This window comes from Lynx rufus, unplaced genomic scaffold, assembly GCF_022079265.1.
Source record: "Lynx rufus isolate CCGP_SWC_20201006 ecotype Redwood Valley unplaced genomic scaffold, mLynRuf1.p SCAF_6, whole genome shotgun sequence".
NCBI classification, from domain to species: Eukaryota; Metazoa; Chordata; class Mammalia; order Carnivora; family Felidae; genus Lynx; species Lynx rufus.
In genome coordinates, this window is record NW_025814878.1 from 82,977,501 (window position 1) to 82,990,019 (window position 12,519).

Below are 12,519 nucleotides of genomic sequence, written 5' to 3' on the forward strand. Positions count from 1 at the left end.
TACTCCTAGGAATTTTATTATTTTTCGTGCAATTGTAAATGGTACTGTACTCTTAATTTCTTTGTCTGCTTCATTATTAGTGTATTGAAATGCAACAGATTTCTATATGTTGATTTTGTATTCTATAACCATACTGAATTCATTTATCAGTTCTAGCAGATTTTTGGAGTCTTTAGAATTTTCTATATATATATTACCATGTCATCTGCAAATAGTGAAAGTTTTACTTCTTCCTTACCAATTTGCATGCTTTTTATTCCTTTTTCTTTATCTGACTCCTGTGGCTAGGACTTCCAGTACCATGTTGATAAAAGTGGTGGGAGTGAGTAACTTTGTCTTGTTCCTGAGATTAGAAGAAAAGCTCTCCACTTTTCACCATTAAGTATGATGTTTGCTGTGGGTCTGTCATACATGGCCTTTATTATATTGAGGTATGTTCCCTCTAAACCTACTTTGTTGAGGGTTTTTATCACGAATGGAGGTTGTACTTTGTCAAATGCTTTTTCTGCATCTACTAAAATGCTCATATGCTTTTTATCCTTTGTCTTGTTGATATGATATATCACATTGATTTGCAAATACTGAACCACTCTTGCATCTCAGGAATAAATCCCACTTGATGGTGGTGTATGATTTTTTTAAATGTATTATTGGATTCAATTTGCTAATATATTGTTGAGCATTTTTCCACCAATTTTAATCAGAGATATTGGCCTGTAGTTCTCTTTTTTCGTGGTGTCTTTATCTGCTTTTGGTTTTAGGGTAATGCTGGCCTCATGGAATGAATTTGGAAATTTTCCTTCTTCTATATCTTGCAATAGTTTGAGAACAGTTGGTATTAACTCTTCTTTAAAGTCTCAGTAAAATTCACTTGTGAAGCGTCTAGGAGTTTTTGGATTACTGATTCAATTTCATTGGTCTGTTAAAATTTTCTATTCATACTTCAGTTTAGGAAGGTTATATTTTCCTAGGAATTTATCCATTTCTTCTAAGTTGTCCAATTTGTTGACATATAATTTTCATATTTTCTTACAATAATTTGTATTTCTGTGGTATCAGTTTTTATTTCTCCTTTTTCATTTCTGATTTTGTTTGAGTGTTCTCTCTCTTGTTCTCTTTTTTTTTATGAGTCTAGCTAGAGGTTTATCAATTTTGTTGATCTTTTCAAAGAGCCAGCTCCTAGTTTCATTGATCTATTGTGTTTTAGTTTCTATTTTGTGTATTTCTGCTCTAATATTTATTATTTTCTTCCGTCTGGTTTGATGGAAAAAAATAGCTGCTTTATATGTAAGGTTATTTTGCTTATTTGATACTTTTCTTGATTCTTGAGGTAGACCTGCATTGCTGTTAATTTCCTTGTTGGAACCACTTTGCTGCATCCCAAAGATTTTGGACCACTGTTTTTTCATTTTCATTTGTTTCCATGTATTTTTATTTCCCCTTGATTTCTTGGTTGACCCATTTATTTTTTAGTAGCATGTTATTAACTTCCATGTATTTGTGTTTTTTTCCACATTTTTTTCTTGTGAATGATTTCTAGTTTCATAGCATTGTGGTCAGAAAAGATGCATGGTATGACTTTGATCTTTTTGAGTTTGTCGAAACTTGTTTTGTGGCCTAATATGTTATCTCTTCTGGAGAATGTTCCATGTACACTTGAGAAGAATGTGTACTATACTGTTTCAGGATGGAACATTCTGAATATATCTGTTAGATTGATCAGGTCCACTGTGTCATCCAAAGCACCTGTTTCCTTGTTAATTTTCTGTTTGGATGATCTATCTATTAATGTTAGTGAGATCTTAAAGCCCCCTATTATTATTTTATTACTATTGAGTACTTCCTTTATGTTTGTGATTAGCTGCTTTCTGTATTTGGGGTCTCCCACATTGGGTGCATAAATATTTACAGTTATATCTTCTTGTTGGATTGCTCCCTTTATGATTATATAGTGTCCTTCTTTGTCTTTTTTAGTTTTTGTTTTAAAGTCTATTTTGTCTGATAGAAATATTGCTATCTTTCTTTTCACTTCTGTTTGCATGATAAATGCCTTTCTGCCCCTTCCCACTTTCAATGTTCATGTGTCTTCAGGCTTGAAATGAGTGTCTTGTAGGCAGCATACAGATGGGTCTTGTTTTTTATCCATTCCATCATCCTGTGTCTTTTGATTGGAGCATTTAGTCCATTTACATTCAAAGTAATTATGGATAGGTATGTACTTACTGCCATTTTGTTTTATAACCACTTATTTTGTGGTTGTTTTTATAGTTCTTCTCTGTTCCTTTCTTCTCTTGCTTTATTCTTTCTCAGTTTGCTGGCTTTCTTTAGTGATATACATGGATTCCATTCCTTTAATTTTTGCATATATATTATTGGTTTTTGATTTGGGATTACTATCAAGTTTGTATATATTATGCTTATGGCAGTCTATATTAAGTTGATGGTCACTTAAATTTGAACCCATTCTTTACTCCTCTCCCCCTCACATTTTAGGTATATGGTGTCATACTTTACATCCTTCTATTTATGAATCCTTTGACTGATTTTCAGAGATATAATTGACTTGATTGCTCTTGTGTTTCCTACTTTTCTTACTCCTACTTCTGGTCTTTTCTTTCCACTTAAAGAGTCCCCTTTAACATTTCTTGTAGGACTGGCCTTGTGGTCATAAATTCCTTTAACTTTTGTTTGTTTGGGAAACTCTTTATCTCTCTTTCTACTCTGAATGATAGCCTTGCTGGATAGAATATGTTGGCAGCAGGTTTTTTTCTTTCATCACTTTGAATATAACATGGCACTCTCTTCTGACCTGCAAAGTTTCTACTGAAAATCAGCTGATAGCCTTATGAAATTTTCCTGGTATGTAACTTTTTTCTTTTCTCTTGCTGCTTTTATTTTTATTAATTATTATTTGTTTAACATTTATTTTTGAGATTCAGAGAGACAGAGCATGAATGGGAGAAGGGCAGAGAGAGAGAGAGACACACACAGAATCCAAAGCAGGCTCCAGGCTCTGAGCAGTCAGCACAGAGCCTGACGTGGGGCTTGAACTCAGGAACCTATGAACCGTGCAATTATGACCTGAGCTGAAGTCAGACACGTAACTGACTGAGCCACCCAGGTGCCCCTTCTCTTGCTGCTTTTAGAATTCTCTCTTTATCACTACTTTTTGCTATTTTAATTATGATGTGTCTTGGGTTGATTTTGCTGGGGTCTCTGTCTCCTTGATCTGGATTTCTGTTTCCTTCCCAGATTCAGGAAGTTTTCAGCTATTATTCTATTATTTCTTCAAATAAATTTTCTGATCCCCTTTTTCTCTCTTTTCCTTTTGGGACTCCTATAATGTTAATGTTATTACACTTGATGATGTCACTAAGTTGCCTAAGTGTATTTTTATTTTTTTATTATTATTTTTTTCCTCTCTCCTGTTCAACTTGATTGCTTTCCATTAATCTGTCCTCCAGGTCACTGATCTGTTCTTGTGCTTCCTCTAGTCTACAATGTATTCCATCTAGTGAATTTTTAATTTAGGTTATTGAGCTCTTCATTTCTGGTTTTTTGGTTTTTTTTTTTAATGTTTTATGTCTCTTAGTTAAGGGTGTCAATGAGGTCTTCCACTCTTTTCTCAAACCCAGTGAGTATCTTTATCACCATTACTTTAAATTTTTTATTAGGCATATTACTTATCTCCATTTCACTTAGGTCTCTTTCTGTAATTTTGTCCTGTTCTTTCATTTGGGACATATTCCTCTGTCCTCTCATTTTGGGTATGGCTTTAATTTTACCTTCAAATGAAGTAAGATGTCACACTAACTAAAAAACCATTATAATACTATAATTTTTACATTACGTCTTTCTAGAGGACACACCTGATATTTTTCAGCTTCAGGTTCTGAGCTTAATTATTCTCTTGGATGAGAAGTTAGTAAGACACATGACACAGCACTCAGCTTTCAGAAGGTGAGCTCTGAGCCTGGACCCTGGTCTTGAAACAGCTTGTTCCTCTCTCATTGCTACCTCCCTACAAAGGTTATGAATTTATCTCAGTGTGTTCTTAGTTCTTCCAGTTCTGAAAACAGAGCCTTGCTCTCACTAATCCTATAAGAGGTTCTAATCCCAAACTGCAGTCTTAAACTTTGGTACTTGCAGCAGGTATCACTCTCTACTACTATTTCAAGAATTCCCTGAATGGACTCCTATCTACCTACACTACACCTACTGCTGAAAGTTACATCACTGATGTTCTTTCTAACTGGCAGTCTCAGTCTCCACTTCCTCCCTTGCCTTTGGAGAGACCTTTCTGAAAGGTCTGTCTATACTGTTGTATTACAATTAATACTGTCATTATTATTGGCAGCCACAATTTACAGACATAGTCTTTGATCCTTCCATTAGCCTTCAAGATCTCTTGAGAGCAAGAGAAGTTTTTTTTTTGTTTGTTTGTTTTCCCCATTCTCCTAGGGAAGGGTTGAGTGGAGTGTCTGGTCCTGAAGAAACAAATGAATATACAGGGAACTAACTACATATTAGGCACTATTGCACATACTCTATACAATTATAACTAAGTAACTCTACCAACAATATTTTTTAACTGAGAATACTGAGACCCAGATAAATTAACAGCTAACAAAATAAATCAGCAGATCATTAAGAGCTAGGATTTACAACCTCATCTGTCTGATCCTCAAACCATCTTACTCTCCATAATGCCATGATGCCTTGCCTCCAGGATTCATTTTTCCTACTCTGGCCTATTTTGCTGATCATTACTGAGCTCCAGTTATGACATTCTCACTGATTCATTCAATGTCTCTAACAGAAAACACTTTAAAAATATTTTATTGACTATATACACTATATATATTTTACTGACTATATATACACACATATATTAACTTTATCCATCTATTAATCATCTATCTATATTGATTCCTTCCACATGGGCATTTAGAAAAAATACACTGCCCAAATATGTATTTGTACAGAATTGTGCTTTTGAAACAAAATTGAGCTATTAAGTGTTCTAACACTATTAGCAATTCCCATTGGTGACCTGCATTCAGATTATTTTTATGGGTTTTCCCATCATTCTACCCATAAAAAAATGTAAAGTCATGAAATTTAGATATATCTCACTTTTTTAGGTTTATAGGCCTTCTTCTTTAGGGAAATTAATAATAAATCTATTATCACTTGAGCATCAAATATAGTTTTTAAAGGACCTTTTCAAATGAAAGGATTTTACAAGACATTGTTATCATCCAAATGACCTACTGATACAATTAGTGGTTATATTTCAGTCACAGCAGAACTTAAAAAACCCTTATAGGCTTATGAAAAATAGTCTGCAATACAAAACAATTGCTATTCTGAAGATGAATAAACAGCCTATTGTTCTTGAGTGGAAACATCAAATAATCTGGAACCATTTAATTTAAAGTTCATCTTTTTCCAGTCTTTTCTATTCAAAACATATAAGCTTATTCAAGCTACTTTTTGTATCATATTGTCAATTTTTACTAAGCTTTAATTGTAACAACCTCATTTTTTAAGGCATGACCTAGTTCTTTTAAATTCACAGGCTAGAGAAAATGGGTGAAAACAGAGAGAAGATAATATATGTGAAAATACAGTTGGAAATACATGGCAATGCTTCACACATCTGATGGCTAATTTAAAAAGTGTTGAGAAGGGAATGTATTACAAAGTAATTAAAGAAAGAAGGTTTTAATAAGGTATCTAATTTAGAAGTTTTACTAGTTCTCTTTCATAACGAACATCACAACTCACATCCACAGGCTTGCCATCGGAAGCTCGTGCAGCAATAACAGTCCTTCCACGAAGGTCCACAGCGTTCTTTTCATCTGTATAACGGCTTGCAATTAAATTACAATCCATATAGAGTGAAATGCCCCGGGACTGTATACCAATGCCAAGTTTATGCCACTGACGATCAAACAAAGGACGGAGTTCTCGATTTTTAAAAATGTAGTTCAACACATCTCCCTCAGCAGCTCGGAACATAAATTCCACCACTTTCTTTCCACCATCAACGACTATAGAAATCTGCAAAAATGCAAATTAGCTTTAAGTGTTTTAAAACCAGTGTTCAAAATTACTAAAGCACACAAATAAAAAATCAGAAATGCATGTTAGTATAACTGAAGGACTTAGTAAAATGTTTTAGATGACACCTGGGTCCACCAGACTTGTTAATATAAAAGAACAACAAATATCCAGCTACAAAAATGTTTCAAATATGGGGTATTCTGGTGAATGTCATATGTTCCTTTCTTGAGAGAACATCTGAGAGTATATATTTATATGTGTGTATGTATGTATCTAAGTATATATATAATTCTGTATGAGTAATTCAAGAATTAAATGTTACTTAATTTAAAAAGCATAAGAATAGGATTACTTCTCTTAGCATGGAAACTGAGATCAACTTCTTGAAACTTTGATGATTTGCATGGTGCAGAAAAGAATGCATTTTCATAAAGGACATACTTTTTTCAGTTCATTTCATTTTTCCACCATAAAATTGTGACTGTATTAACAGATTAAAAGACCAGTGAAATAAAAAGCATGTCAGTGGATATGTACAGAAATAAACACAAATGTAAGGTGCCAATAAGTAATACTGAGGTTCATCTCCTGCCCTGGAGTCCTTGCACTCTCATCTTTCTGCCCAAATGACATCTCTTCCATAAGTATTCCTACGTTCCTATTCTCCGTGTGCCCCATTTTGGGAAGCTGTCCTTTCTATGTTCTCGTAGTCCACGCCCAGCTCCGAGCTTACCTCTACCACTGCACCTGTCGCACTATGATTATGCTCTAGCATATTGTTCTCCTAGATGACATCCCCTTAGGCCTTATGCTCCCTGAGAAAGGAATTATGCTTGTTAAAATCTTATCTTTGTCACTAACTAGCATACAGCATGTGTTCAGTAACTTTTTATTGATGGCATCAATATTTATATCCTGGTTCTTCATTTACTAAGGACTTTCAGATGAAACGAACAGCTTTAAAAATAATACATATCAGAAATTATAGGAAATAAAGAAGTTATTAGTGAGATGGACTTAGTGTCAATGAAGCAGTTGTGAAAGAAGGGCCATTTGAGTATCTTTAGACAAAATATGAATCTAGAAGTGAAAACAAACAAAAAAATAATCTTGTCTCACCCACCATGCTCTCATATTACAGATCTCAACAAAATCATCCTATGAGAATATTTGCATTTCCCTGCTGATGAATCCTTTAAAAGATTATTTGGACACCACATCTGCTTCCAAATTTGGGCACACTGTTCCAAGATTCACCTGGCATAATCACATAAGGGAAAACTAATCGGCACAACACTATGGCTCCTTACCTGTGGCAGATTCTGCAGGTTTAACACCTGCCACAGGAACCACCGTTCCTTTTTGGTGCTTCTGCGCACACGAAACACAGCTGCTATGGCGTACTCGTCAGGAAGGCCTTTGGGAAATATCTTACTGGGGGGAGGAAAACAAAGAATTATTGTGAGAAGACTGAAGATGAAGAGGAAAGAAAATCTAGATATGAAGGTTTTTGTAACACAATATCTCAGTCGTATTTTTCTCAATGAACTTATAACTTATGATGCATTTTTATAGTAATCTACCTATTGGACATATGGAAGCATCCATACCTACAGTACCTATGCAGTTTTTAATGCTTGTTCTCTCCCTTTTTAGAAAGTGTCTAGTAAAAGATTGTTAAAGTTTGGGGTGTGTAAGAGCAAGGGAATAGGGCTAAAGCACTATGCAGTGATATTCCCTGACTCAACAAGATGTTTCAACAGAGGAGAATATCAGATTTCCCTGCTGTCTGGCAAACACTAGAGATTTATAATGGAAATAAATAGTACCCCTCTGTTTTGTCTATAGGCAGAACTACAGAGCACACCGCTAACAATTAAATGTATATTTTCCAAAGAAGTTTTATCATATTAAATTCTTGCAAATGAGTTCCTAAGACTGATTTTCTAGTATCCATTTAAGACTCATACTGAAAAATAAACTAAAGAGGTTTTAGCTTATTTTTCATTCTTACAAAAAATATAACTAGCAAATTCTTTCTAGGTAGCAGAAAGAAGCCAAAAGACAATCCAAATATCTTTCTCCCTCAATCTTGTTTCAAAATACTGGTCTCACCGGCCCATGAGGAAACTCAGGGGAAAAAATTCAAAATGAACAGATCTCAAATTTAGACTTTCATTGGAAAACAAGAAGAAATACATTCCTACCACCTGACTTTTAAATTTATCTGCATTGTACGTAAAAACTCTGCAAGACAGGAATCATGCTTTTCTTTTAAAAAATCATGAGGAATAGTAGGTAAGAATTTTCTTAAGGACTAACATAGCCAAAAGTTGTTTATATAAAGGTAACACTATACCTTGAAATGGTAACTACTAACTCTGAACTTTACACTAAGGTCTACTGAAACTGATGACCACCTGCTGAAAATGACAAGCAAACTGTCATGGAGCATTCTGAAATTTTGGTTCTACCCTCTGTGTTGGAAACCAAGTCATATAAGGTAGAGAAATCAGGGAAAAATAAGAAAACAGCTGTACTGGCCTAAAGTTCTTATTTGCTTATTGGTTAAACACAGACACCCATTTATGTCTACATGCGTATATATACATACAACTTTATCTTTTTGACAATCTATTTAAAAGGGAGGCAACTTGACTTTATTGCATTTATGTATTATATCCTCTCTTAAGTGAGTAAGTGAATAATGAATGATTTTTTTATTCCACCACAATAAAACAAAATTTCTAAAATGGGATTTTCTCTATGAAGTCACCATTATTTTTTAATGTTTATTTAAAACTTAATATGTTTTAAATATTGTGAGATCATATCCTGAGCGAAAATCAAGAATTGGTTGCCTAACCGACTGAACCACCCAGGAACCCCTATAAAGTCACCATTATTAAACTGAATTTCACAATGACCATTACTGTACCAGTTTGAGTAACATTGTTCATTTAAAAACAAACAAAATGGTTAATTCTGCGTCCTGTCTGACTCTGGCTTCTTTTCTGAGTCACACTGAGCCATGAGCTGCTTCAGGGATGTCTTTAGGAGGTAGCACCACGGCGGAAGATATCAAGACCCAAATCAAGAATTATCAGACTGCCCCTTTTGACAGTCACTTCCCCAACCAGAACCAGACCAGGAACCGCTGGCAGAACTGCCTGTCCTTTCACCATTGTGAGAAGACAATGACTGCTCGTGGGGATGATGTCTCCATGTGCAAAATAGTATTGGGTGTGTGTACACAATCCGTCCCGTATCCTGGGGGTGATCACCCTGGGATGATGGCCTGGCATTAGGCACGTTTCCTGGGACGATGTGAACTGACTCCACCCACCTCTCCTTTGTCCTCCATTCTTCTCCAAGGGTGGTGAAGGGGGACCTGGGTACATGGTGATCCCCACCTTGGGATCCTCAATCATGGCTTAACTAAGAATAAATACTCACTGGAAAAGTGAAGACTGTGTATATGTAAAAGAGCCAGATGATCAGGTAAGAAGCTTGGGTAGAACATTACTTTGACCAGTAAGAGGGGCTTCAGGGTGATTGTTTTTTCTGTTTTGTTTTACATTATTAAACTGATCACCTTCTCTACACCAGACAAGAGTCTTTACACAAAGTAGCCTCAAGCCCCTGTATGTGCTAAAATGTATCTGCATATTCTCTTTTATTATCTATAAAACTTCAAAAAAATTATGTAATTTCAGAACCATATAAAATTGTTTAATAAAAACTCCTATGTATAAATAAATAAGTAAGTAAATAAAACAATGGGCCTTTAACATCTGCCATTTCTCTTTGGGACCACCTATAAATCTGAAGAAGAGTACAGACAGAGGTGAGAGGTGATGCAAAATCATAAGCTTCCAAATAAAAATTTTGAACTAGTTAGTTGCATCAAAATTCCTCTTAAAAAGGAAACATCGGTATACCTGGGTGGTTCAATCAGTTAAGTGTCTGACTCTTGATTTAGGCCCAGGTCATAATCTCATGGTTCATGAGTTCGAGCCCCATGTCAAGCAGCACAGAGCTTGCTTGGGATTCTCTGTCTCCCTCTCTCACCCCTCCTCCCCTCTTCATTCTTTATCTCCCTCTCTCTCTCTCTCTCTCTCCCTCAAAATAAATAAACATTAAAAAAAAAGGAAACTTCAATCCACACAGCAGATCCCTACCCACCCCCTACATGCAGTAACTTGTGTCTCTACCTGTCTTCAAATTTCCTGCCTCCTTTATCCTATTCTCTACCTTCATGGTTTCAGGATCATATCTTTATTTCAAGTGTTTTGGAATTTGACAACACTATTTCCTGGGATTTTTCTTCTATTCTTTGTATTGAACACATCTTCCAATATAAGCTATACATCACCAAAAAAAATTGTAAGTTTTTATTCTTTTCTCCATATAATATTCTCTTATTCCCTCTTTTAGGAACTCCTTTTTTAGACAACTGTTTAACACCTGTAATACCACCCATGCAGTTTCCTTACCCTTTCTCTTATATTTTTTCACCTCCTTATTTATTGTACTTTCTGAGATATTTCCCTGATTTGTTTTCCAATCCATCTATTCAACACCAATTTTTGTTATTTTCTTATTTCCAAGATGCTCTTGTGTTCTCTTTTTAAAAATATCCTGAATGCAATATTTTAAACCCCTGACATAATCAATTAGGTCGGCTTTTAAATGTTTTTCTCTGCATCCTTGACTATCTTCATTTCACTCTGGTTAGCTTTTCCTGTTTGATAGTTTGGCCTCTCTCTTCCATGTTGGAAGCTATACCCTAATTTCTGATCATTTTTTTATAATCCATATATATGTAAGGATGAAGCATTTAACTTTGACAGCAACCTTCATGTCTGCTGGCACAGTGTGTCGATGAATAACTTCACTGCATAGCATGATCAGCTGGCAGATTTCACTGAGAGTTCCTCAAATGTGAATGTAGAAAGATTAGTTCTCTAGGAACATTCAGTTTCTCCAAAGAAGAAGCTACTTCCCACTTGATGAAAAGTTTTCATCTGGATGCAGGCATTCTAGAAACAGTGGGGTATGTGGGGGTCTACAGTTCATTACAGAATTGTGCTCCATTGCTCTGTTTTTGGTGTCATACCTCCTTCCTACCTTCACTATCCTGCTTACCTTTCATCTCTGGAGGCTCTTTGGCTCAATTTCTCTCAATAATAAACCTACTAAACATCTCACCTTCTGTCTGGTTGGATGAGGAGAGAGGAGGTACACTGCGCGCGCACACACACACACACACACACACACACACACACACAGACACCCTTCATCAGCTCCTGCAGAGGCTGATATCCCCTAGTGATGAGTCTCAGGTGTCCACTGAGGTAAAATGGCCTACATCTCACTAGTATCTATGGCCCAACAATATGTAGGTTCTAACATCCTCCAACTGTTTTTTGTCTTTAAGAATATATTGTAATTTTTCTCTTTTGCTCCATTTCCCTTTCTATAATCATTTTTGCATTTTAGAGGATTAAAAGTCATTTCAAATCTTCAACCTCTCCCTATCCAATGCCCCCTTTATCTTAGTTCACAAACATATGCATATCTTCTCCCTGCTACAAAACAAACCTCCTCCAACCTTGCTACCCCATTATATTACCCTCTCATCTATCCACCAACCTTCTTACATCAATACTCTGCATATCTGCATTGTTACTATCCATTTAGTCCTTAATCCTCCTGCATTCTAAAAGCATTCCTGGGGCACCTGGGTGGCTCAGTCTGTTAAGCTTCCAACTTTGGCTCAGGTCATAATCTTATAGTTCATGAGTTCAAGCCCTGCATCGGGCTCTGTGCTGACAGCTCAGAGCCTGGAGCCTGCTTCAGATTCTATGTCTCCCTCTCTCTCTTCCCCCTCCCCTTTCTCTTTCAAAAATAAATAAACATTTAAAAGCATTCCTAATGAGGGACACCTGGCTGGCTCAGTAAGTAGAGCATGTGACTCTTGATCTTGGGGCTGGGAATTCAAGCCTCATGTTGAGTGTAGAGATTACTTAAAAAAAAAAATAAAATCTTTAAAAAAATAAAATAAAAAATAAAAATACAGCATTCCCAATCAGTTAATCCACTGGCCTCTTCTCAATCCTCCACTCCCCTCAATCCTTCTGAAGATCTTAATATACATCCTTTCCATATTGATTGATATAAACCAAGGGTCACAACCACATGACCATAGGGCCCAACCAGGAAACTGGAATATAAGATTCCTGAGGTTTTTCGTCTATCCTATTCACCCTTTTGTTCCCAGCATCCTTGTGCCTGCACAAGGTAGGTACTCAATAAATGAATCAGTTAATGAAATGGATTCATATATAAGTGATCTAAAAAAAGAATATAAAACAAAACCGCACACCCCTCTCAGTCTAGCTTTGGTTTTTCCATCTCAGATAGAAATATGCATATAAGAAAATTTCA

At 35.7% G+C, this 12,519-nt stretch overlaps 1 protein-coding gene across 1 annotated transcript in view; it reads right to left on the reverse strand.

The window, feature by feature from the left end:
- COL19A1 (collagen type XIX alpha 1 chain) overlaps positions 1-12,519 on the reverse strand; it is a 346,749-nt gene that overhangs the window by 288,018 nt on the left and 46,212 nt on the right. Inside the window, exons 5-6 of the mRNA XM_047102603.1 lie at positions 7,380-7,503; positions 5,791-6,066 (exon numbers count right to left, since the gene is read on the reverse strand). Coding sequence (XP_046958559.1) covers positions 5,791-6,066; positions 7,380-7,503 — 400 coding nt within the window. The remainder of the gene's footprint in view (positions 1-5,790; positions 6,067-7,379; positions 7,504-12,519) is intronic.